At 43.6% G+C, this 26,690-nt stretch overlaps 2 protein-coding genes and 2 non-coding genes across 11 annotated transcripts; all 4 read right to left on the reverse strand.

Annotated features, from left to right (window-relative positions):
• Positions 1-828: 828 nt before the first annotated feature.
• On the reverse strand, positions 829-7,094 carry slc25a3a (solute carrier family 25 member 3a). 2 transcript variants are annotated; one of them, XM_035427242.1, is made up of 8 exons: positions 6,978-7,094; positions 6,485-6,637; positions 4,390-4,517; positions 3,346-3,525; positions 3,053-3,234; positions 2,167-2,339; positions 1,941-2,051; positions 829-1,429 (listed from the first exon to the last, which is right to left on the reverse strand). In XM_035427242.1, the coding sequence occupies exons 2-8, from the start codon at positions 6,618-6,620 to the stop codon at positions 1,269-1,271; spliced, it is 1,071 nt and encodes a 356-aa protein (XP_035283133.1). In that variant the 5' UTR covers positions 6,621-6,637; positions 6,978-7,094; the 3' UTR covers positions 829-1,268. The 2 variants fall into 2 exon arrangements, with proteins under 2 accessions (XP_035283133.1, XP_035283134.1); XM_035427243.1 differs by lacking the exon at positions 4,390-4,517 and adding an exon at positions 5,273-5,397.
• On the reverse strand, positions 1,545-1,756 carry LOC118232671. The gene has a single exon (XR_004766374.1). It is a non-coding gene; the product is annotated as a small nucleolar RNA SNORA53 (small nucleolar RNA).
• LOC118232672 lies at positions 2,719-2,930 on the reverse strand. The gene has a single exon (XR_004766375.1). It is a non-coding gene; the product is annotated as a small nucleolar RNA SNORA53 (small nucleolar RNA).
• A 3,784-nt stretch (positions 7,095-10,878) lies between the features above and the next one.
• On the reverse strand, positions 10,879-24,237 carry tmpoa (thymopoietin a). Of its 7 annotated transcripts, none has more exons than XM_035427042.1 (12): positions 23,593-24,237; positions 18,262-18,379; positions 17,599-17,748; positions 16,908-17,041; positions 15,250-15,363; positions 14,854-14,997; positions 14,517-14,747; positions 13,717-13,842; positions 13,416-13,610; positions 12,823-12,948; positions 12,101-12,204; positions 10,879-11,574 (listed from the first exon to the last, which is right to left on the reverse strand). In XM_035427042.1, exons 1-12 carry the CDS (start codon positions 23,821-23,823, stop codon positions 11,187-11,189), a joined length of 2,061 nt encoding a protein of 686 aa, XP_035282933.1. In that variant the 5' UTR covers positions 23,824-24,237; the 3' UTR covers positions 10,879-11,186. The 7 variants fall into 7 exon arrangements, with proteins under 7 accessions (XP_035282933.1, XP_035282932.1, XP_035282931.1 ...); XM_035427041.1 differs by having other exon boundaries at positions 13,717-13,845; positions 15,250-15,360; positions 23,593-24,236; XM_035427040.1 differs by having other exon boundaries at positions 13,717-13,845; positions 14,854-14,994; positions 23,593-24,236.
• Between the last annotated feature and the right edge of the window lie 2,453 nt (positions 24,238-26,690).

Raw genomic sequence — 26,690 nt, forward strand, 5'->3', positions numbered from 1 at the left:
ACACTTTATACTTAGAGAACTTTTTAGCAAGCTGAGGTTAAAATCGCATCAGAAACAAGCAACCAATAATATGCTGAATATTTTTTTTAGATTGCTACAATCTAAAAATGTAATTTAAAAAATTGTTTTCTAAAGCTTAATTTTTGTATAAAACAATATGAATACCTATTGAGCATATAACAAAAACAATAGAGTTAACTAATGTCATAAAACAAGTTTTGAATGCGCAAGGATTGATATTCAAATTAGCACACAGCAGAGGCCAGGTAACCATAGCCTCCAGTGATGCAAATACTTAATACAATTAAGAAATAATAAATCAGCAGGCCTATAGAGTGCAATGAAAAACAAGCATGCACTCGTATGCTAAATTCTGAAAATTCATTACAATAGTAACAGGCAGGTATAGGGCATTCATGAGTTTGTGGTCTAAAGCAAAAACTTTTAAAACATCTTGTACCGTTACATTACTCCTCCAGTGGTTGGACATAGATTATATTATTCTTCAAAATTAATTTCATTTTCTGTTTGATGTTTCCCATGGCACATGCAAAGAGATTGCCGTGCTCAAAGAAAGCATTGTCGGCAGAACATAAACTGATATTTATGCTTACAATTCTGAACAAACAGCTAAAATATAACCTGTTCATTGTTGTGGAATCTGGAAACAACACGTTGCTGCACCAAATTGCTTTTTCTTGCTTTAGACACAACCCGCCGAATGTCCCAAAAGCAGCCAGTGTAAAGCCAGCAGAAACTTCTGTAAATATCCAATACCAAAATCGCACACCAAAAGGTTCTAATCCCAGAAAAAAACACATAAAAATGTAAAGAATAAAAGAAATGCGAACTACGCCTTTAATGCTTGCTTTCGTCTGACGTCCAACAGTTGAGGGGGGAGGCAGAAATAAAAAAATAACCACACAGTTGACCTATTTTTTTTTTTAATATATAAACTTGAAGCCACAGAAAAAATGTCATTGGAAAAATGGCAAGTTACAATTTACTGAGCTCCTGAGAAAAAGGCACAACACTAGTAACTGTTTTTCCAGGTTCTTTTTTCTTTTTTTATTACAATTTCCACAAAAACTAAGTCAGTCCAGCCAAGTCTTTCCCTCTATACTCCTAGCCCGGAGGCCAATATCCCTCCTCTCTCCTCAGTACGCTTGAGCAGCAGAACAGAGCTGTGGATTGCGGTAGGTGCTTAAATACAGAAAGGGGGGCTGCGGGTTGTGATTTGAGGTCTGGAGAGCAGACGCTGTGATGGCTCACTCTGTGAGCCCCAGCTTCTTCTTCAGGGACTCGGGCATCTCCGGGGGAGGGGGGCGGGGCAGGCGGAAGTACACCTTCACAGAGTCGTAGATGAACCACTGCAGGGCGGTCAGGGTGCCGATCATGATGATACGAGCGAACAGGCCCTTCCACACACCTGAGAGAGACAGAGATACGTTAGACAGATGGACACACACACACACGCACATTATTTGCTTTAGCAATAGCATTCTGCCCTCTGGGGAAACCCCAGTCATGTGACTGAGGGAGGATGTGTCCGCCCCCGGGCCGGGCTGCACCGGGAACTTCCTGCAGGCAGAGCCAGCGAGGGGCCGGTGCAGCTGGGGGGGCCAGGGGGCAGGTGTACTGCTCTCACACGCCAATGACTCAAGCACCTCTCACTGTACAACCAGCAAGTTGCTGAGGGGCTCCAGACTGCAACAGTACAGGAGCGCCCCCAAGAGGTGGATCTAAGGAGCGTGTTTCAGTGACTTACAAGGACATAAACATGGCTTACGCTAGTCTATTTATTCCATAACAGTCAAAACCTCTCTAGAAACAAAGGAATATCATTTGGAAAATATTTTAATATTCAAGTCAATATTACATGCTCTTATTGAGAGTACCAGAGTGGAACGGTGTTCAGGGTCTGTGTGGGAGGGACTCACCTTTGGGTCCGAGCCTCTTGAGCACCTGTGCGGCGGTGCTGCCCTTCTCCTTGTTGAGCACGGACACCACCGAGTCAGCGGGGTGGGACACGATGGCGCAGAACACTCCAGCTGCGGGGAGAAGCAGCCAGTCAGAACAGCAGCAGAGAGAGCACTCACACACCGGACCCCTCCATAGCGTTCTCTGAGCGATTGGCAGGCCCGGACCCCCGCCCTCTGCACTCACCGATGTAGCCCGCCACGAAGGTGACGACCAGCTGCTCCGCCTTGGTGCACTCGCTGCGAGGCTTGGGCACCACATTCTTGTACAGGGCCTCCACCGTGCGCTCGAAGCAGGCGAACTTCATCATGGTGTACGGGATCTGCCTCATCCACAGGGGAACCACGCCCTTGTAGAAGCTGCAGGAGACAAGGCGGTCAGGCCTATAGCACAGCTCAGGTCTGACTGACAGACATTCAGAAGAAGCAGTCTTTATGGCCTAAATCCGGGGCTGCCCAGTTCTATTCCTGGGGATCTACCGTCCAGAAGGCTTTCAATCCAGCCCCAACAAAGCACACCATATTCAATAGCTAAAGATCTTGTTGAGCTGCTAATAAGTAGAATCTGATGTGGCAAATTAGGGTTGAAATAAAAGCCTGCAGGATGGTAAATCTACAGGAACAGGGTTAGGCAGCCCTGCCTTAAAACAGAAACATCTAGCTTTGAGCGGCTCACTAGCCCAACTGAGATACGGCAGGAACATGAACAGTGTGGAGGCCTCATGTGACTGAGGGAGGATGTGTCCGCCCCCTGGCCGGGCTGCACCGGGAGCTTCCTGCAGGCGGAGCCAGCGAGGGGCCGGTGCAGCTGGGGGGGCCAGGGGGCAGGTGTACTGCTCTCACACGCCAATGACTCAAGCACCTCTCACTGTACAACCAGCAAGTTGCTGAGGGGCTCCAGACTTCAACAGTACAGGAGCGCCCCCAAGAGGTGGATCTAAGGAGCGTGTTCAGTGGCTTACAAGGACATAAACATGGCTTACATTAGATTATGTTTTCTGGATTAGACAGCGTACTATGGACTTCCTGTGTGATGAAGCTGTAACTAATTGTCCGAAGCAGGGGATACTCACGCCCACAGCCCCTCCTCAGCGTACATCTTGGGAGCGCACTCCCTCAGTGTGTTGGCATAGCCCGGCTGGGTCTGGATACGCACTTTACATGCCTCCATAGGGGCCAGGGCTATGTCGGCAAAGAACTCAGCGCTGGCCGACGCCGCCAGGTAGAGAGACGTCCTCCACTGATAGGTATTTTCCTGATCGCCCAGACGCGCAGAGAGAGAGGGAGAGAGAGAGCCGAGGCATTGTCACACAGCTCACTCTAACGCTTCGGACAGACTGCGCCACCCACTACCGCGAGCGCTCACCTCTCCCAGCATGTCGCTGTACAGGATCTTGAACACCTCGTAGAAGCCGAACTTGCAGAGGCCCTGCATGGAGTATCCGATGAACGTGGGGGCCCAGCCCTTGGCCAGCCCTCTGACGCCATCCTCCTTTACAGTGACTGAGAAACCATTGAAAATGCTCTTGTATTTCACTGGATCCACCTGTAAAACATAAATGTGACCATGAGGGGCAACACACACACATACAATTAGCTGGGGAAGATAAACATACTCATGCACAGGTCATCCATCTTATCAAAGGGTAGAAATCAATATATTCTCTACAATAACACAATGTTGCAGCAATTATTCACAAATGAGCATGCTGCACTCTGAAAAAGGTATCCTAGTTGGAAATGCAAATCTGAGACCCAATAGCCCAGGACAGATCCCCACTCAGGTCATACTGGCTAATCCCAACACATCCTGGCACGGTCAGTCAGGATCAGCAGTGAGAATGCTCCTCTTCAGTATTATAGTACAGCTACAAGTATTACCCAAAATACCTCTCAGCACCAATCCAGAATTTTCTTATGCTTAAAGGAGTAACACTTTAAATCTGAGTACTTGCTCAACCAAAGACATGGTTAAACAAATAGTATTTGTAATTCATATCAGTGTGATTTCAGTGTGAAAAATCTTTAAGCATGTGCGCGTAGTTGACGGGATCGCAGCTATTTATGTGCATTTCCTGAAGTTGAGCTGCGTCCTCACGCAAGCAAAATAACAGTGTTCCAGTTTTTTTTGTCAGAAGTACTACCGCATGTAAGCAGTTGTACTTGATTTCACCAGGACATATTAAAAATCCTACAACTGCATAGGAATTGTGAACAAGCTGAACACTGGGATGAATTCAGATGTATGAAGACCGTTGAGTAGGTGGGAACATGTTCGTAGGTTCATGGGGAAATTCTTATTTTGTAGAGTTGGGCTCTCTTACAGGCTTTCCAGTAGGTCAGAAGACTTATCCTGAAATCAGCCTTGTGCATAAAGTGGTTAGGAGTCAGTGGGCGGTCAGATACAGACCTGCATGCGGCACTTGACCAGGTCGAGGGGAACGACCGCCGTGTGAGTGAGGCCACAGCTGAGGATGCCCCCAAAGCCACAGAGAGCATAATATTTCATGGAGCCAAACTCACAGCTCACTTCCGAGTCTGCAGCAGGAAACACACATCACCCCGTGCGGTCAGTCCCACACCATGCAGTGGCACACACCATGCTGATATCAGTAACCTGGAGGCTAACCTTACTAACATGTCAGGTTCATTAGTTTCTACTTTTGAATCGCTTTATTTCACACTTCACAAACCTTCCAAATCCAACTAACTTTGGATTCATATTGCTAACTGCACAGCGTAATACATTGCACCCTATGTTGGATGATTGACTCCAAAAAGCAGAAAAATGTGAATTAAAACTGCAACAGGTTTGTCATTCAGATCTGCTGTGGAATCCTACGAATGACCAACCAGACACACTAGTTCCATACACATTTTACACTTATATTTTAGGCCCTTGGTAGACAGTTATCAAGAACAACTTGAACAATCTTATCAAGAATACTGTTTTTACATACACACTATTTATACAACTGAGTATGTATTGAAGGTTGAGAATGCAAACCACAAGCTTTGCATTATAAGCCCAGTTTCCTAACCATTATACTAGACCGCAGACCAAATTAGCACATGCATTCCCTACACACCCATCAGACTTTGTTGCTAGGTATATAATACAGGTACTCAGACCAAGGTGTTTGTCCTGGCGAGATACAGCCAACATTTTCACTGGTCGTTTCAGTATTTAAAAAGTGCAATTCAGAAATTACGTTTCTGGAGGTTAGTGTACTTCACACCATGCACAGGGACCGCCCTTAGGGGGCTGCAGGGATGCAGCTAGGACCTCAGACCTGCATTCTGCATTTCACCAGGTCCAAGGGCACAACTGCTGTGTGTGTGGTGCCGCAGCTCAGAATCCCACCCAAGCCGCAAAGGACGAAATACTTCCGGGAGCCAAATTCACAGCTGTCCCCCTCTGAGGAAAAATGTGCAACGATCCCTCAGCTATACACTGTATCACAAACATTTCCAGTACAATGGCATATCCTAACTGCATGGCTCCTTATAACAGGCAATACAGGGCTACTCCCAAAACATACACTGCGATTTCATCCACACACAGGGACACAACACACAAATCCATTATGAATGAACCAAACGTGGATCAGAATTCCACCACACCACTGTTAAAGTTCTGTGGTCTCTAACCATGCAACTATATTTAAAACTTTTATTGTTTTGTGTAAAACGTTCGTTAGTTTTTTTTTTTTTTTTTTACATTATGTAATTTGTAGTTACTTCAAGAACCTCGAGAAACAATACTGACTCTAAGGTCACTCAGTTCAGAGTCAGAAACGACAACCAATCATGCAGTCTTCTGCTGAAACGTCTCACTATCGAAGATGGTCACGCGGCGCTGACGTATTCGAAGCTATTTCGAACAGGTTATTAGCCAACTTTTATTTTCTGTCCAAGTTGAAACAAAGTTGAACAAAGGAAGTTGAAACATCCTCACGAAAATGCTATGGCCTTTCCGAATCATGACTTTTCACCAATATACCGTCTACTTTTCCCCTCTACGCCCTCAAGGAGGGCTGGGGCCTGGGATAAGTTGAGTTACACTAGCTACCTAGAGCTAACGTCAATTTATGGAATAAGAGGCCACGTGAGCTCTGAACGAGAAGAAAATCCAATAACTTCATTTTGCTAGACTAGTCTAGTAGAACGTGTTTCCCGCCCATACATTTTGAGCATTTTAATCCGACCTGCAACCATTTGGCTATAATTTACTCGCAGAATTGTTAGCAAACTACCTATTCAAACACAAGCTAACGTTAATGAATAGCCAACATGTTTTGTATTTTAAATAGTCTCAAACGTGCACGATCACCGCAGACGAACCGCACCGAATTAAGGTAGCCAACTGTTATAGCTAACGTTACGATTTCAAAGCGACTGGCTAGGTTACTCCTGCACTGAACAGAAAATGTTAAGTCTGTGTCCTACCGGGTTAGATGAATAACTGAATGAAGTTAATTGCGTTAGCCAAAAGTTGATCTTACCGGCCACTGCAGCGGCGGCCAACCTGCGCCTGCCCTGTCCACTGACTTGTTTCGGCTCCTCGACACGTTGCAAGGTGAATAATGGGGCACTGAACGGATTCGCCCGGGCCAACTGAGTCAGCGTGGAAGGGTACATTTTTCTTGACAGAAGGGCTGTGAAAAGGGGTACAATTGCAGAAACACAGAGTAAACTGGAAGAACTGCTCAAATCAATATTCTTAGAAATCCCACTTGCGGGTAGCTAGCAAGCCAACATCAACGTTTAGTTAGCCACACGTTAAGTGTTAGCTAAATCAGTAGCTAAGTTACCTTGTCTAACTTAGCTAAGTTATCTAGCGCTAGTTGTATTTAAGTTAGACGGGTACAATTATGCTTAAATCGAACTCATTCAAAGAAATTGCAAGATCAAGTGTGAACAATCAACTTAATCATGTTGAATGCGATGTGAAACAATAGGCTACATTCTCGATATTGAATGAAACTATATTCTCACTTTCTAACGCTGTTGTAAAATGGCGCCTCCGCTTCCCTTCTCCGGTGGCTAGTAAAGGACCGACGTCCTCGCGCTGAATCAATTTGTCCTTCCTCGACGTCACGACACTAAAATATAAACGTCATTTGCTATCTGTCCAGTTAAAAAAGAGTATCCCATTGACGCAAACATAAATCCTCATGTGGAGGATTCCTACTTCCTTGCACTTTGTTTATATGAGAAGTTCCGGTTACCACTATAGCTGTTATGAATTTATGAAGTTCCGGTGAGGGAAGTTAATACTAGCACACGAAATTTTCGAGTGAATTGGACGACTTGCTCCTCATCATGGTACCATTCGGTCATTGCCTTTAACTTTCTCACAAAGCAATAACTGAACGGAACTGCACTTCAATGGCATTATACGCATAATAATACTCATTTTCAGTAAAAAGAGAATGTGAAGAAAAGGGCTGATACATGCAAGGGTCTTTTATATCTATGCATACAACTGAGCCTCACTTGCAGGCAGTTTAAGGAGATTACACAGGGCAGGCAGAAGGGCACATTCCTCCAGGGCCTATTTTTAAGTTTGACAGTCAGGTGAACTGGCCTCCTCAACAGCACCTCCCCCCAGCAAACACACACATTATGGCAGTCCCGAACACGATCACTTGTCATTTATCCAGACATAGACCACCCTCTGTATATACAATGTAGCCCTGTAACCTACCACACATTTGTCATAGTCCTCTTGTTAATTTTATGAAACCAACTTGAATAATTGTTAAGCTGTAAAACTATATATTAGTCTACAACACTCCCTTTAAAAAATATTTTGTTGATAAATCTTAACTGAAGCCAATATGACAAAAACAAAACAAAAAAAACAAAAAACAAAACCCTGTGTCAATACACAACAGAGACAACAAAAGTACATTTTTTCAGGACATATCATTGAATTTCCATGTAATTAATATCTTACACTAGGGTCTAGGGTGCTATTAACAAGTCATTTTGTTATCACACAGGTCAGTACTAGATGGCATGAAATTGTAAGGGCTTCTTTGCCAAGCTTTACTCAAACCTACATTCATTTTGGATTTATAAAGATAATAAAATATAGCGTTTCATAGCAAAGTTGAAATACATTCTTTGCATATTCAGGAGGCTAGTTTGATTAGTTCGATGTACTCTTGATGTACGTATCTTGGCTTGGTGATGATCTCTGAACATTCGCAAAAATGTGCACTGACCATTTTCTTAATCAGTGCAAACTATCAACAACCTGTCAGTAAAAATCTAAATACGCTGAACATATATTTAATAGGAGTATATTCATCAGTGGCGACTGGTGAGCAGAAAATAGGGCGGAAGGCTTCTCTTTAAACTGATGATTGGTCTCAACCTGTTATTAATTTTCCTAGATTACCAAGTGTGCCAATGATCATAATCAATTGAAAGGCAAACACGCAGCTTTCTTCACACCATATTAGAAAGTTTAAACAATAAATTTAGCTAAATTAGTTTTATAAACAAAGCTATCACGTTTTTCCATTTTCAACAACCTGCAATGTAGGCTAACAAAATCTGTGCTTAAAGATAATTTAAATGACAAAATATTTGCATTGATCTTTTTGCGATATATCTTTTCTGAGTGAGTGCAGAGAAGGAAAAGTAGCTTCCATGTATCCACAATTATGTGATGGAAATAGAATTAATTTTATAACTTGCCTAATTGAAGATAACTGATGGTGTTATGGTCACTATTTTGTGAATGTATCGTATTAAGCAAGAAAAATGACAGAACAGGCTGAGACCAATATTCCATTTCAGAAGGTGGGGGGAAGTTTTCCACTGTCATTTTTCAGCTCACCAACCGCCACTTATTTTTATTACTGTAAATGTCAATACACATCTAAAAACCTGTCTACTTTCAGAATAAAACCTTTACCTGGACAAAGACACTCCATCTTTGAGAGTCAGGGATGTTGAGGTCACTCCCACAATTGTCCTACAGCAACATGGGAACCCATGGGGCATCTTTGGTGTCTTGAGTCCAGTCATGACAGATTTTAAGTGTAATAAGAGTTTTTGGGTAAACAGCACAGTGTTCAGAAGAGCTGGGATGAAGTGTGTTCAAGTGTGCAGCGTTCAGGTGTGATGAGTGTAAAGCACTCACAGAAGCAGTGATCAGGGGTGTAAAGCTTAAGTATGGCCAGCTGTATCAGCAGAGAGTTCATTAAGTGTGAAAATGAATACAAGGGCTTGTTAGCCTACAGGTACCCTGGTCCCCAGCAGCAGATGTGGTGAGACATGTGGAAGCCTTACGCTGGGTAACTGAGCAGGGTGGGCGACGACACACAAAAGAGAGGGATTGGAAGGGCTGATCTGAAGTTAACCAATTTTATTTCCATTTCTACAAATTATACCAACTACGATAAAAACCCAGCGATTTAAAAACCCTCCCCACAATTACACGCTTCATTCCCCGTCCATAAACCCATCAGGCAGGAGTCAAATAAATACATTTTTAAAGATTTTCTCGCTGCGTTATTCTGCTTCATTGTTAATAAACGCATGTGCTGTCCTGAAAAATAACTAGGCAGAGCAGCCTCACATTGCTCCAGTTAGAGCGCTGCTCCAGTCTACATGCAGGCAGTAGCGGCTATCTTTACTTGTTAATATAAACATAAAAAAACTATTGAAAACATTTTGGATGCTTTATTTTCTTAAGACACACATTAGAAAAATACTGCAGTTACAAAAAAAGTTCACAGGCAAACATGACTAAACATCGGTCCTACTCCATATGGCACAAATGTCCAAAATCAAAGAATTCCAAGGTTACATGGATATATTCTGGTTGTTTTAAAATGGATATACTTGCCTTAAGGCAGCAACTTGCTATTTGTCTTTTCATTATTTATAATGATACTCTTGTCCATGGTTTAAATGCTACAATGACAACAACAAAAATGCATATACCATCTATATGAACAACCCTTTGGAAATTTTCCATTTGCACTTTTAAAACATGATTCTTATTCATGATATAGCTGCGTACATTAGACCCCAGGGAAAGGAGGGGTGGGTGGTAATCATAATCAAGCCTGCCCTGGATTAGACACCGGGGGCCAAATCGCCCATGTTCTGTAGAACCTGTCACTCAGCCGGGCACTTGGTGTATTGATCAGTTGACTGATTTTGGGGGGGGGGGGTAAGAGAAAGGAGTGCAAACAATTCAATAGCGGAACATAAAGCATAAATGTGCCTTAATCAGAGAGCACAGACAAGAATCTGCCTCACCATCTACCGCTGACCACACTACTAACTTCACCGATCGCTGATATTAGCACAATTAAAATCATTTTAAAACTTCCCAATCGAAATGCAGATCATGATGTATTGAAAGGTTAATAAATTAAAGTCTAGACAGAAGTACCTGGGCTACATATTGAGATATTCTAGTGTGCTTTAAAATTTCAGGGAGAGTAAGTGCTCTTAGGTGCACAGGTACTTCCACATAGACTGTCTGAAACACAGGCTGTAGACAGAGCCTTTATAGGACCAAGACACACTGTGGCTCTGTCTTGGGGCCTCGATTAGTGTGTTTGCCCCGCCAGCATTTTCAGACTCGATCCCAAAAGGGCAGAATGACCTCCCCCCTCTTGCTTCCACGAGGGTGAAGAGGGTCAGAGCATCAGACAAAAAGCACAAAGCCGGTACATACTCATTCACAGACAAAAATCCTGAATTCCAATGAATGCTCACAGATGCAATGACAAAACAAGAGAATGTCATATAAATGAGGTCCATGTGTTTTGGAAGCCAGTTTTTACTTTCTTTCGGTTGGGGGAGGAGGGGGTGTTTTAGAAAGAAAACATCTCATACACATCATCTGAGAAAGTGTGCCGGGGGGGGGGGGGGGGTGAGCTAGGGACTGGGGTGGGGGCTGTGTAACCAATATATAGTGAGGGAGGATGAGGGGATGAGAGGAAGAAGAGAGACAAAAAGCCAAGGAGAGAAGACGGAGAGATGAAATCCATGTGAAAGGGAAGAGAGGGCATAGCTAATCCTCAGCTGAAGTGGAGCTGGCGAGGGTCGGTGACGGTGGGCTGGGTCATGTCTGAGAGGAGTAGACCGTGTAAGTTCACTGGAGATGGGAGGGACATGGAGGTGGTGATGACAGGGCAGGGCGGGGCGGGGCGGGGCAGGGTCAGGGCCTCCTTACTGGCCAGCACCCTCCAGACTCTTGGAGCTGCCGAATGGGTTGATCTGGTTGGTCTCCATGGACTGGTAGACGAAGAGGAGGAACCCGGCCACGGCACTGAGCAGCAGCAGCTGCAGCCACACGGGCAGGGAGCGCCGCGGGCGAGCCGGGCCAGCGGAGGGAGCTGCCAGCGAGGAGGAGGAGGAGAAAGAGGAGGAGGAGTAGGAGGAGGAGGAGGTGGAGGCGGAGAGGAGGGGGGCTGCCGCTCGCGGCGTGGTGCGGCTCTCGATGTAGGAGGTGCTGGTCTCTATGCGCTCGCTGCGCCGCCGCGATTCGTCCAGCCAGAAGTCAGTCGCAGTGAGGGGACGCCCTGCTGCTCCTCGGATTGGCCGCCGACAGGTAGCACTGAGAGAGTATGAGAGAGAGAGAATGCAAAAGAGGGAGGGAGAGAGAGAAAGACCATCGTCTTATTCTTAAAAACATAGACATATAAAGGGGCTGATATGAAGGTATCAAGTTAGCCTTGTTGAGGCACAGGCATCTGAAAGTACTAAAATATACACCATAGCAAAATAGCGGTTGAGAGTGGATAATCCTACCATAAAATTTAACATTGATTAGTCAGAACTAACATTACCCTGCAATCCAGACAAGCGTCACTCATTAAAAATAAACAAATCAAATGCTGCAGTCACATTTTTATTGCGTTTAAAACAAACGCTGGATGCCAAAACACTCCATTTTGAGGTAAAACACACAATACTATTATGTATACCTGAAAATTGATGCCAAAATCATTAAACTTTCGCACCACAACTGCATTTTCAGTTGGTCCTCTATGAACAGGCCATGGCCCAGCGGTGTGAACAGGGCATTAGTTAGCTGGAGACAGGTTTATGGTTTGTGATTGACTGGTTGAGGTGAGACTCACCTGATGCCTGTGGGTGTGCAGGGCTCATTAGGGAACATCTCCTTCAGAAAATCCTTCTCTCCCACTACAGACACTGGATTGCTTGCTGTTAGCCTCTCTTCAACCTGTGTGCACACAAAGAGGTGAGTTAGCCAGGAGACTGCGGGTGTGGTCATGCGTGCGAAACGGGGACAGAACACGCGAGGGTGCATACAGCCGTTTCTCTGACAGGCATTTTCACGGATTCAAACCTGTGATCTCATCCGGAGAACAGCCAATGAGAGTGCTCAGCCCTACAAGTGCACAGCTAGTGTCAAGGCACTCAGAAAGACAAAACTAGGGAGAAATTAATAGACTGAATGTCCCAAAAATAGCTAGTAGTTACAGCTTATAACAGGACAAATCATCTAAGGAAATAATAGCTCAATTAATTTTGACTTCCAAACAGGTGGAACTAAAATCAGCTGTTTGAAAAAAGGCCACCACAACAGAGGACCAGGACTGAAAACAGTGCTCGATAATAACACTAGCGGTGTTCTTCCTTACTTTGCCCACGATGGTTGTGCTCTAGAGATACGAAATGACACTAAAAGAGCAGTGTGTGTGGACCTACACACCACTAGAGGTCTCCATTGCACTTATCACCCATGTGACAGCAGGGCTGCTTCATCACATATGTGGAACTGTCCCATTCCACCATAACACCCTGTGGTCCCCTCTGCTCCCCGGGGCTGTGGACACACCCCAGTCCACTGAAAGGCACTTCCCTGTCCCCTCACTGGGGTGACCGCACTTGGGAAGGGGACGATTCTCTGAAGTTTCTCCCTGCAAGGGGTGTCGCTCCTGGGCCCTGCAGACACCAAGCCCTCCTGTGCGAGTAGGGGAGGGGACGTGGAATATACGGGTTGGGGGTTAGACTATTACAGAAAAGACAGTTGCCACACACGAGAAGAGAGAACACAGGCCCATCTACACTGTGTGAGGGAAGAGAACACAGGCCAGTCTCCACTGTGAGATAGTAGGGAACACAGGCCAGTCTACACTGTGTGAGGGAAGGGAACACAGGAAAGTCTACACTATGTGAGGGAAGGGAACACAGGCCAGTCTCCACTGTGAGACAGACGGAAACATAGGCCAGTCTACACTGTGTAAGCGTAGGGAACACAGGCCAGACTATACTGTGAGATAGAAGGAAACACAGGCCAGACTATACTGTGAGATAGAAGGAAAGACAGGCCAGTCTATACTGTGTGAGGGAAGGGAACACAGGCCCGTCTCCACTGTGAGATAGAAGGGAACACAGGTCAGTCTGTACTGTGAGGGAAGTGAGCTCCACCTGAGTGATTACAGGTGACAGAGATTCCACCTGAGCTGGCCGTTGTAAAGATGGCTGCTCCTGGACGCCTCTGGTTGAGGGGACGTGGGCAAAATGAGGTGAAGGGGAGCGCAAATCCACCCCCTCAAACTTAGGCAAGGGAGATGGCTCTGAAGGCTTGATTACCAACAGACTTTTAGGCTCCCACAGCACCCCCTTCAGGAGAAAAACAGGGTCAGCCAGGGTCTGAAGGGGGCAGATGTCAGTTATAACAGGAAAGGATGAAGCTGAAAACATGATTGGACTCGGCACAGGAACCCACCATGGACTCCTCTTTAGCAAGTCTAAAGCCTTTTCCCTGTGGGGCGAGAGTAACTGGCTTGGGGGTGGGAGTAACTAGCCTGGGGGCGGGAGTAACTGGCCTGGGGGCGGGAACATCAGGAACGTCCTGCTGTAGGAGATGCACAGAGAAACAGGAGCTCAGAGAGTCCTGAGAAATCATCAGCAGAAGTACGTCACCACGTTACACCCAAAATAGGGGCTGACTATCCCACAGTGCACAGCCTCCTTTTAACACTATAAACTACAGACCAAAACACCACCACATCCAGGATTAAAGGAACAGAAGGGCAGGGGCATCAGATTTAGGTGTAGAGTTAAACAAGGGGCAGAATGGGGATTGAATATGGCAGGCTGCACTATGATGGATTTGGGATGGATAACAACCACACACCCTTATTTAAGACATCTAGACACCCAGATCACACCGCTGCCCTACTGACAGTCACTGCCACACCGCTGCCCTACTGACAGTCACTGCCACACCGATTCCCTAGTGATAGTCACACCACACTGATTCCCTAGTGATAGTCACACCACACCGATTCCCTGGTGATAATCAAACCACACCAATGCCCTAGTGACAGTCACCTCCACACCGACGCCCCAGCTATAGTCACACCACACCATCACCCTTGAAATGCCAATACGCTACTACCCTAATGGCACCCATATCGTGCCACTGCCCCAGAGATTCCAAACACTACACTTGTGCCCCAGCGCTTCTTAAGACTACACAGGTGCCCGAAAACTCAACAGCATCAAACAGTTAATTCGCACTACCTGCAGCAGTGGCTGGTAAAGGGAAGAGAGCTCCGCCCGATTGATTACAGGTGACAGAGGTTCCACCTGAGCTGGCCGTTGTAAAGATGGCTGCTCCTGGACGCCTCTGGTTGAGGGGACGTGGGCAAAATGAGGTGAAGGGGAGCGCAAATCCACCCCCTCAAAATTAGGCAAGGGGGACAGCTCTGAAGGCTTGATCACCAACAGACTTTTTGGCTCCTGCAGTGCCCCCTTCAGGAGAAAAACGGGGTCAGCCAGGGTCTGAAGAGGGCAGATGTCAGTTCTAACTGGAAAGGATGAAGCTGAAAACATTACTGGACTCAGCACAGGAACCCACCACTTCTTTGGCAAGTCTAGAGCCCTTTCCCTGTGGGGTGGGAGTAACAGGCCTGGGGGTGGGAGTAACTGGTTTGGGGGCGGGAGTAACTTGCTTGGGGGCGGGAGTAACTGGCCTGGGGGCGGGAACATCAGGAACATCCTGCTGTAGGAGATGCACAGAGAAACAGGAGCTCAGAGAGTCCTGAGAAATCATCAGCAGAAGTGCATCACCACGTTACACCCAAGAAAGGGGGCCGACTATCCCACAGTGCACAGCCTCCTTTTAACACTATAAACTACAGACCGAAACATCACCACACCCAGTGCACACAACTCAGGGCCCAGGGTGCACAGGGGAGGAGTAAAGAGGAGGGGGGAGGAAGAGTTTAAAGGCAGAGGGGGCTGATGGGTTTACGGCATTGTTGCTGGCGGGGACCCTCTGGTCCAGCCGCAGGGAGGAGCGCCTCGGCCTTCTCTTCACATTCAGGACATGATGATCTTCTGCCTGCTCCTCCTGCTCCTCCTCCTCCTCAAGCACATAAGACATGCACATGCATGCGCGTACGTAAGCACGACCACATGTGCAGGCACACGGACGACAGGCTAAATGCAGCACACATTCCATTTGACTGGCCCTTTATGTAACACACGCTGTGCACTCACTCTCTGAAGGCAAACGGGAGGCATGCAGTCTGATCAGTTCTATTATTTATAGTCATCTGCTTTTGACAGCCCTATCCAAGATGGCCAACATGGATTTAAGCTTCATATATCTTTCTTTCAATAAGTAGAAGTATAGCTTCTTAACATGCATTGCAGTGACATGCAACAGTGCAACAGATGTAGGCTTAAAATATATTTCGATCTAGCTATATGGAATAATTATATGCTAGCCCAGAGGTGGGCAAATCTAAGGGTTGTCTTCTGGGCTATCAAGCAGCCAAATGTAGTACACCCCAGAAATATATGTAGCACACTTGAATAACAGTATATACCTATAAATGAATATCCCTACACTTTCTAAAAATTATATTTAACTTATACTTTCGTCCATTTAATTTCTGAACAATGTGTTAAAAAAACAAAATTCAGTTTTTGAAGTTTGAAGTTCAAAATAAATTTGACAGCTATTATCTTTGTCAAGAGAATGACATTACAGACTCAGTTTTTACTTTCAACTTCACAAACAAGCTCTGCCTTTCAGTTAAATGAACTTAAATCCCCAAAGAGAATAGTGGGGGTGGGTATACGGTGCTTCTGGATAGGACAGGTTTCCCAGGGTCACTTGGGCTAGGAAGAACGATTTTCTAACTACAGTAGCATTGCTTGGGTAAAATAGGGAAGAGGACACTAGTGTCTACAGGTGGAGAAAATATCAGAGGGCTACAGTAGTATCTTCTGGGAGCAGGGGGCGAGAGTTGGGGGAAATCAGCAGGAGATTAGAGAGCACAGTCAGAGAAGAAGAGGACAGAAGGAGCACGCGAAGGCAAACCAGCTAATCCAAGTCATGTGGTTCCTGAAGTCAGGATCCACTCCCTCCCATCTGGAGGTCGGATACGCCACACTCCATTATACAGAACTAATGCTCTTCATACACAAATCCTACAAAGCACGCTCAGTTCTGCTCCGTTCTCTCTCCCTACTCTGCTGAAGCCTGGTGAGGGACACGACCCTCCCTGTCATGTAGAAAAGGCTCTGTATGAGCATGTGTGTAAAACAGTATGCGACTGTCACATATGAGCATGTGTGTAAAACAGTATGCGACTCTCACATATGAGCATGTGTGTAAAACAGTATGCGACTCTCACATATGAGCATGTGTGTAAAACAGTATGCGACTCTCACATATGAGCATGTGTGTAAAACAGTATGCGACTCTCACATATGAGTATGTGTGTAAAACAGTATGCGACTCTCACACACGTGCATGTGTGTAAAACAGTATGTGACTCTCACATATGAGCATGTGTGTAAAACAGTATGCGACTCTCACATATGAGTATGTGTGTAAAACAGTATGTCACTTTGACATAAGTGCATATGTGTAAACCTGTGCCTGTGTGGGGGACTCACTCGGTTGTGGTCCTGACGGCGGGTGCGCTGGGGGGTTTTCCCTCTGCTTCTCACAGGTTTCTCCACAACAGGAACTGGCTCTGGTTCTGGTTCAGGTTCTGGCTCAGGTTCTGGTTCAGGCACCGCCCTCTCCTCTGGCAGACAATACAGTTCAGTCAGGTCACAGTTTCAACTACAAACAACACTATACGGCTACATTCACACCGTCAGTTTTTGGGAGTGACAACCTTAGTATTGTTGAGTATTGTACACATTGTACATACTGGGACTGCAGAGCGAAGTGAAAAGAGCTCACCGTGTACAGTAACAGTAGTCACTCTCCTATCAAATCTCATGAAAATCAGCTGTAAATATCATCTGTAACTGTAGCAATGTTTTGCAACAATGCAATATGGGGACTGCCATTGCAAGTTTAGAAAGTGTACTTCATCCATTTGAAATACAAAATAAATTTGAAAAACGGAGCAGTGAGTTTATCCGCCTCCTCTTGACAAACCTCCGGTAACAGACTTTGAACGTAGTTTGTTCTAATGAATTTGCTCATTTTACCTCACATACTTTGTGTAGACCACAAACGAAAAGGCTCTGACACAGCACAATGGCTCCACAGTTTGGAAAGACCCCCGAGTAGCACGCCGACACTAGTGCACGCGCCGAGTGTAGAAAACGGCTATGCTGATATGTGCCTCACCTTCCTCCTTGTCACTGTACTGGTCGGAGTCTGTGTTGCCGTTCTGGTTGCTTCCGATCTTTGCAGGGGCAGCGGGTGGGGGTGCAGCCTCGGGGGGGCCCTGCTCCATCAGCTTCTGCAGCTTTCTTTCATACAGCTTGCGGGTGGAGGCTGAGAGAAGGAGAAGGAATGTCAATAACACAGCTTATGAGTGGAGGCTCGGGTTGGAAAAAGAAGGGCACCCTTTATAAACAGTGAGTGGAGGCTAGGGTTGGGTCAATATCCTGTAATGGTGTAGATGAAGGTGCCAACACAGTAACGCTTTTCAATACCAATCTACTGACAATTCACCATTTTTAGAGTGTGTGCTTGGTAACAGCATAACTACACACTGCGCCGCCACTGTTCACAAAAGTACCAAATGAGTTGGCTAGATTAATTACTTTTTTTTTTTTGCCAAATAAACTACTAATGTTAGATAAATATTAATTAACAGGGTGAAACAGTAAAGATAATGAAAAATAGAAACTGCCTTAGATGAACAAGAAATGAAAACATTAATGTTACCTCCATGTTTACTATGCACTTTCTTTAAATTTTTCTTTTTGTTACAGTAAAATGACAAAAAAGTGTTTGTCACCAGGTAACCTGCAACCTCAAACTCAGTATGAGTGAGTGACTCACCGACAATGGGTCCTACACTGACTCCATACTTCTGGAGCTGTTCCTTCAAGCTCTCGTCAGTTAGGTCAGCAACGTCCACTTCATCCGCTGGAGGCTTGTCCGTCTTCCTAGTGGCTTTCTGTGGAGATACACCTGAACTTAGTGCTGTCTGCGTTCTATGACCAGCAGTTTGGGATTGGCAATGGTAGTTACGGGATGTATTGTTTATGAAATATTTTGTGGAAGCTCTCAAATGATGCGTCCCACCAAAGCAATGGATTTCAACAGATAGTCTGCTATAGGATCCTGACCATGCAAGTGCCAGCTGAGGCTGGCAGGCCATAACCGGCAGGTAGGGCGGGTAGACTTCGGCAGCTGGGCTGCCCCAGTCTCATTCAGCAGTAGTGATAACAGATATGCAAAAACCATTAATTGCCTTCATTTGCCTTTACCATAGTCCTCCGGTTTGCCTTTACATCAATATCACCAAAAACAAACCCTTGATACTATTCCACTAAAAACCCCCCACGCAAACTGTATGAGGCAAGAGTGCCAATAAAAAATAATGCAGCCAATGAAATTGCAAGACAATGTACACATTCACAGTCCTGCCAGCTAAACAGAGAGGTAAGGTTTTTAAAATTCGCTCATTAAACATGTAACTAGGCAACGCCATATGAAGCAATACTCCAGACTAAAACAAAACGTATAATTAAGCTTAAGACTGAGCTTGTACCAAATCTTTCACATGTAATTTACTTTGTAACCAGCTTTCTGTAAATGACACAGCTTAGAAACTCGGAAATTTCGGAACCCAGTGATCACATAATGTTACACCTTTCCATGATTTTTCTTTAAAGTGGGAAGATAGGGGAGAAAATATGATGAACTCTGATGAACTCTGGCTGAGTTAAATTCCACTCCACAGTACAATCCCAGTCTGGTGATCCACTGGGATCGTCCTGTGAACCAGAGGGGCTTCCACCACAAAGGCATTTAATCTGCCACCACGTAAACAAGCTGCCGGGAATTTCACCTCACGTGGCTAAGAATTTTGCCCTCGGCTAAACCTTTTGAAGAACGGGGACTCTAAAATAGAAAAAAATTAATTCCCCACATCTGACAGTCTGGACAGCACTCCTCTCCCAGGGAAAGCATTTCCTCAATAAAGGGACAGAGCCCACTGTGAAAACAGTGATGTCAGCAGCAGGGTCTTAAAGACACCTCAATGTTACAAAACAATGTGGTTTTCAGGGCAAGCTTCCATGGGCGTGACACCATTTTACTATAACATCATGGTTTTGGTTCTGCTTTGGGAAGTATTACATGCACATTTTCCTTTTTTTTTTTTAGCACTTCTCGTTTCACATGTAGCCTCTTGGTCAGGTTATTACTCCTGTTTAATGAACAGCCATAAATACAGGGTAAGTAACACATGATGAGCAATGTCACAGCTAATATGCATTCCCTGTTAACCTGCCTTGACTCCATGAAGCCAAACAGCAGAAACAAAAGACCAGCTGTTTCTTTTATCAGACACCCAACCCCCACCACAGCACACATGCTCACACACATACACAAACACACACGCGCACACACAGATCCCTCACATGAGCTTACTTACATCTCTTTCCAGTTTGCATGCACACACATACCTCTCACTCAGTCACACAGAACATGAAAATGTCACCCAAAAAGTAACCCATCTGATTGGCCACTTATTTTTCATTTATAATTCAAATGTGTAGCATATTTTCAAAAATATTTCATAACAGGGTTTTTCCTGTATTGAAATGTCATAGGTGGGCCCTCTAAGTTGTTCGTGCAAAAACAATAAGCAATCAAAAAAAAAAAAATGAAAAACCCAAAAACTATTCGAAATGGTCCGTAAATTTATTGGTACAATTTGGTCATGAATGATACTGCATTTCATGTTTTTTTATTTATTTATTTTTTTAAAAGTTTTAGTTTTGACTTCTTTCATGTTTATGGGCAACCTTAGACATGCTAAATTAACTATAATCCTCTTAATTGCATAAAAGAATGAGACAGCTAACAGAGTGCTGACAACTGCGCGTGTCACTCAGGTGTCTGCTGAAGAGGTGTTTTTCAACAGGAACCGCCTACCTACAGAAATATGTCATAATGGTTTATGCTATTTCTTTACAATGGAATGAGTGGTAATTGGTTCAGGATTCAGAATTCTAAGAAAATAAGCAAATTATGTGATAATCCAGTATGTAATTGAGTGTATTCTACGGTAATACCATTAACCTACACCATTTTGGCCTATATATGCAGAGTGAACTTATTAAATACATGAAGGTGGTATTTGTGTGAATTCATTAAGTTAAAAGGTTAATATTGTACTTTAGGTTTTGAGTGATAAAAATGAATTTCAAGACATATTGCAATTCCAAATGCCATTGTTCCTGTAGAATGACCCCGTGCAATGTGTTAACCTTTCAGTATAGGCTATATGTTTCCACCAATTCTGGCGCTTACATGTGACCCCTCAATAAATACTAAAACTTTTCTGATTTTTTTATATTTGTGTTTAATTTTTGTATAGCTTACATCTAAAATGTATTGTGGTGGTCTCTTGAAGACTCTACAGAACATTCTCAATGTTGCTAATTATAGGGAGACAACGCATTGAGTTTACAGTGACAGGAAAGCCAGACCAACCGCAGCTGCTGTCACGCACTATCACTACGTTTGAAACCCAACTTTGAGCCAGGAAAAACCCAAATACAAAATCTGCAACATTTTTCTGCTGATGAATCCAGAAACATGCCTGCAGTTTGCATTTGTACAACAATGTAAAATAGGGAGGTATCAGCCAATACAGTCAGTCAATTATTGGTTATAGACACTGGTGCCAGAATTTCCACTCCATGAATTCCTACTTGCAAGAATTTGCTGCTACAGACTACGGCCCTCATTTATCAATCTTGCAGAGGATGAGCACTAATTCAGACCTATTTTTTTACAGTCTCTGATTCAGACTCAGTTCCACCAGCAGTCCATCATTTTAGGTTCAAATCCTCAGTTCATGGAAATAAACTCCACATTGATTTTTTTGAACGGTCACATGATACTCTACATTGCGTTCTTTAAGGCCTTCATTAATTCTGTATATTAGAGGAGCCAAGTGAAGCCTGATTGTGTGTACACGTATATGATACTTGAACAAAATGTCAGCAGTGATATGAAAAGGATTGGCATTATATTCAAGGACGGATTTCAACTCACAATGAAACACACAACTTCAAGCCAACGTATAGTAACTGTTTTTGATATCAGCCCAATAATTCCAGATGGGAAAGAATTGCTAAAGTCCATTTAAAGTCCTACGGATGAAAGGAGGATTCTTCCCTCAAAACAAAATAAAAACAGGTAAAAGTGCTGTGACAAAATAAAATTACACTTTGAATAAGACTAGCTAGATTCAAGAAATCCCATCTCAACAAGTGGCTTCTTTTTGAAATTTGAAACAGGTGGAAACCCAAATTGAGAAGTTGTTTTTAGTCTACAGGCCTGAGAGCTTCCCTTCAACTGAATGCTCTAGACTGCTTGAGGGCAAGTTTACCTTATTGTGGACGGACTGGGTTTAGAGCATGTGTCTGCTTGTCATATGAATGCGTTCATAATCTGTGTTTGCAACCAGAAATAAAACCAAGAAAAAATAAGGAATTCTGCAGTAATGGGTCCTGTGTTCACACATAGCTGCGCATGCTATATATTAGGGATGGGCATTCGGATTAATTTTAGTGCTTTAGTAGCCGGTGGGAATTTCGATAGAGTATTGGAGTGCTGGATTTCTATTTCTGGCTGTCCCGTTACTTTCCGCGTTTCCACAGGACAACGTAGCAATAGACAGCGTAACCTAAATTTCTGCAAATTAATATAAACAGTTAAATTATTGATAAAACTTTAAATAAACGTATTGAACATTTTAAAATCATTACGTGGAGTTTTAATGTGATATACAATTTGTACTTTAAACTCACATTTTGACGTAATTTTCAAAGCAACTAAAGACTCAAGATTGTTCAGAATCATCGACAGTACTCAAAGATCGGGTTTGGATCCTTCGTGAGGTGGACAGTGTTGAAACTCCATCACTTTAGTCATAACACCTGCTGAAATAACTAGACTGTGGAGTAAGAATGCATGAAACTAACATCATTACCCATAAAACAACAAACTCTCCAAGCTGCCGTGTAAAAATAAATAATGAAAACAAACACGTTGATTGACGTGGATTTATTTTCAAGTATTGCATAGTTCTCAAGCAGTCCATTTACCAGCAGTCGTCCTTTTTCGAGCACAGGAAGTACTCGTGCCCATCCGTAATAATGTACATATAAAATAATGTTTAAGAGATGCACTGTTTGTCTAGACAAATAGTATGCTTTAAATGAAACTATCTTCATCTGCAAAATAGCCTGATCTTGCAGACAGGCTGGCCCGAGTATGAATAAACATCCCAAACATCTTTTGTACGGACAACTTCAATGAAAACGTGTATGAAAAGCTATAACAAGCGTGTTCTGACTCACAAGAAACACTGCAGCCCCATACTCTTCCGTTTCTCTTGCTTTAAAACAGCAATTAGGATAACAATAGTAAGAATCAGAATATTATGCGAACCTTAACTCTGTTCTCCGTTTTATTTCCCCAAAAACCATTTTCAGTTATTAGCACCCATCATAAGCACAGGACGATGACGGTTGCGGTTCGAAAACAAGTAAAATAAGATTGCTGCGCGGACACTTAAAACAATACATTTAAATATCTGTAAACATGCATCAATAGTGAGCATGCGGGTTGGCAACTGTCTGCAGTGCAAGGCGACACTAATCTGCGTTGTCAAGCACTGGCAGATTATTTGGGCGGGAAAATGTCTGCTACCGTTTAGCCAAATCACAACACGCGAATTTGTCGTTCTACAGAGTACCTCATATCGTAAGTGAAACTGCACAGGCACTCTTAAGAATGACTATCAAAAAACGTGATGCTCATAAAATGTACGTAGATTGTTTTACTTTAACAACTCAATGTCGGTCTTACTTCTGCCTCAGCTAATTTAGCCTTCCTATGCTTAGCTTAGCCAACATACATTTTGCAACGACAGTGGCTCAACACAACAGTCATTATACCGTAGTATCTGCAAATATTGGTTGAGTAAAACTTTGCTTTGTAACTAAGAGGATCCACTAATTTACAGCTCTCCGTGCGATGACTACCGTTACATTACAAATGACACCTGCGCAACTGGAATCAGATGCCATTAGCCGGATAACTTCAAATATGAGCTTGTGCATGTGCGATAGACGAAACGCTCACCCTTCCTGAACGACTTTTATTAGAGACCACCGGCGGAGGTAACTCTTCGTCGCTGGAGAAGGCGTCCGGGGCGCTTTTCTTCTTGTTCTGCACGGTCAGGGTCTTGCGGTACAGCTGCACATAAACGTCTTTCTTGTGCTCGCCGCTCGGCAGAGACACATTGTTCGCCAACAGCTCACTCTTCAGTTTATCCTTAGTGAGAATCGATGGATCTTCGAGAAATTCCGACATGTCTGCTTAGCTCTAGTATAACAATAAATGTAAAACTGGCACAACTGGTGGTAATCTAACCAATTTACATTCACTACAAAAATAAATGTTTGGATGACGCTATCCAACTCGCGTCTCCTGTTGGAGTAAAATAGCGAGGCAACGATAATTTAGCGAGCTAGACAGCGAATTCGCTAGCTAGCTTAACTGGTCTCAAGCAACAATTCCTGTTTCTATTTCCTTTTGCGTGCAAAGCTTGCCCTCTTCCAGCGAATGCGCAGGGGCGACATAGAACGGAAAGGATAACTTTAGCCTGTTCTAGTAGTAACAAAACACGCCAGACATACTAAGAAAGAAAGCTACACTTTGTACCCGGCCCACTAGCAACCGACCGCGGTGGGAAAGGGGCAGCCTGTGTGTTGTGAACCATCCAATACAGTTGAATGCTATTGGCTAACAACAATATAGAAACGACCTCTCCATTGGCTGAAAGTGCAGACAAATATGAGCGCTCAAGAAACAATAAAAAACAATTGGCCAGTGGTGGAAAACCCACAATTCTTATGTTTAACTATGCACTATACATTTTGTAAAACTGAATATAAATATAAGCAATACATTGAAAAGGTCGTGCTATCATTAATTTATCCAAAATTTCCCCGGTCAAATTACATAAATTTAGAAACTTGGTATGCAGCCAATTATTATTACCCAACGATGACTTATTTGAGATAACATATCATATTACATATCACGCCTTCCATTTCAAAAACACATTTAGGTTTATGCTGCGCGTTTCCCCGTAAAACATGTGTGCTGTTTAAAAATGTATTTTTCTCTGTCTGCCGAAAGCTCCCATTCTCTTACACTTCTGTCTCTCCGAATAGATGCAGATTTGTATTAATTCGTGGATGTTTCTGCAAGATGTGCTAACAAGAGTTGTATTTGCAGAAACTGACCTCTCATTCTTTTTAACTATACAAAAAGTGTCTCATACACACACTGAACCATGTTATACTGCGCCATTGAGACTAACATTTTTCCCAACGTCCTGGAATTTAAAATATGTAAAACATGAAACGCTTTCTAAGTAGTTCTAGTTTTAAGTTTGACCGTGTCATACAAGAACCTTTATTTCACTAAATACATGTAATAAGAGGGCACGATGCAAGTCGTTGATAAATATTGTTCTTATGTTTATGAACATTCAACTTGGTTTAAATCGTTAAAAGTTAGCGACAAATTCTGGAAACAGAGGGAAAAAACAGGCGCAATGACCGCCAGACAAAAATGGCTGTCAAACCAATGGTCGTGCTATGCCCTCTCGCGGCGGTCACAAAAAGGGCCACTCGCTGGCGAGGCCATGAACTGGTAGGGATTTCTGAGACGTGGCCATCTTCAGCTACAATTTTGCACTCACGATTATGCCGTAGACGCGATGTATGTTTATACAGTCTCTGGTTGAAACCTATGGATGGAACATCAGATTGCAGCGGTTGCCACAGTTACGATGACTAAAGTGGATTGCGTGACAACCTTGCAGATGCGTATGTCCGAGTGTACCTGTCTGCAGGTTTCGGGGCGTGGTTAAAGGCTAAAATATACGCGTCTATCCATGGCCTATCCCACGACCTTGTCATGTATCGTAAAATATAAAAACAAAATGCAATTGTATCTGTTTGACAGGATTTAGCTTGTTTGTGTAGCTTGTGGTTCCTAGAGGTGAGCTGTTAGAGGCAGGAGCAGAACACATTTCTAATAATATGTGCCTAAGTCTTGATATACTTGATTTCTTCCACCTTATCTGTGATGACAGCTTCATCCTTTTCTTAGATTTTTATAAAGCCTTTGATTTGTTGGAACATGATTTTATCTACTTGCAAAATATCTCTTTCTGTGAGGCCAGTAAAACCTTTCATAGCTTTGTCAATCTCAAATACTGTATGACACGTCTCAGACATTTACCGTAAAATGGGGCGTAAGACAAGGCTACCCTGTATCTCTTCATTCTAGCCACTCAACTTCTTTTATATCAAATTAAATATCTTAGGGATCTTAGCAGATAAAGAATTTGTCATAAGCCAGTTGCTAAAAGATGCCCCCGAGCACTTATTGCAATTGAAGTTTTCTGAGGCCTCTGGCCTACGCCTCAGTTTAACAAATGTGAGCTTTTCGTTGTAAAAGAATACAAGGTATCTTCAATTCGTGATATTTCAGTTAAAAACTAAGTTACTTGCCTTGGAATTGTGATCATATTGTAACCCTTTAATTGATGAGACTCAAAAAGATAAAATTGGTGGCTGCACAGGGATCTGTCTTTAAGAGGTCAGGTGCTATACTCTAAAGCAGAAGGAATACCAAGACTGACTTTCACTTCATCTTGATAAAAAACCTGTAAAGTGATTGACAAATGTCTCCAATTTCCTGTGGAAAGGTTTTTTTGTTTTGTTTTTTTGCTTAATGTTCCCTTTTCCGACTGCTATAAGTGCCTAAATGTAGCATTGGACATAGTGGCTAAAATAATGGCACTTTTTTCTGGTTTCTCATTCTGCATGCCTGCATTTCTCTAGTTTCCATTTGAAACACGTCCACGACCCTAAATCATTCACATCCAGATATCATTATGAGGCCTCTGAATCATTCTGTCCATTTTTCTCAATGAAAATCACACTTGATTCTAAGTATCTGACGCAGATACACGTGTCAATCTATATTCAAAAGTTTCACAAAACTCAGAAAAGTTAGAGCAGAATTGTAGGCTATTTTCTGACATGGACAGAATCCACGTAGTCAGATCACTGAACTCTATGATACGTTCTATGAATCAGATAAATTGACAGATTTAGATGGACTCCGTTAATTCGCTATTTGTAGTTATGTTGGCCCTA

The sequence above is a fragment of the Anguilla anguilla genome, chromosome 7 (assembly GCF_013347855.1).
Source record: "Anguilla anguilla isolate fAngAng1 chromosome 7, fAngAng1.pri, whole genome shotgun sequence".
NCBI classification, from domain to species: domain Eukaryota; kingdom Metazoa; phylum Chordata; class Actinopteri; order Anguilliformes; family Anguillidae; genus Anguilla; species Anguilla anguilla.

What these genes read in the sequence shown, in the direction of transcription:
- slc25a3a (XM_035427242.1), bottom strand. Translation starts at nt 6,620, where the DNA reads ATGTACCCTTCCACGCTGACTCAGTTGGCCCGGGCGAATCCGTTCAGT. An exon ending in GGCCGCCGCTGCAGTGGCCG is followed by an intron (nt 4,518 to 6,484) that starts GTAAGATCAACT and finishes TTCCTGCTGCAG; the next exon opens with ACTCGGAAGTGAGCTGTGAG. An exon ending in TGGTCAAGTGCCGCATGCAG is followed by an intron (nt 3,526 to 4,389) that starts GTCTGTATCTGA and finishes TATGTTTTACAG; the next exon opens with GTGGATCCAGTGAAATACAA.
- tmpoa (XM_035427039.1), bottom strand. Translation starts at nt 23,823, where the DNA reads ATGTCGGAATTTCTCGAAGATCCATCGATTCTCACTAAGGATAAACTG. An exon ending in GTACAGTGACAAGGAGGAAG is followed by an intron (nt 17,042 to 17,598) that starts GTGAGGCACATA and finishes ATTGTCTGCCAG; the next exon opens with AGGAGAGGGCGGTGCCTGAA. An exon ending in TTGCTAAAGAGGAGTCCATG is followed by an intron (nt 13,611 to 13,716) that starts GTGGGTTCCTGT and finishes TTTCTCCTGAAG; the next exon opens with GGGGTGCTGTGGGAGCCTAA.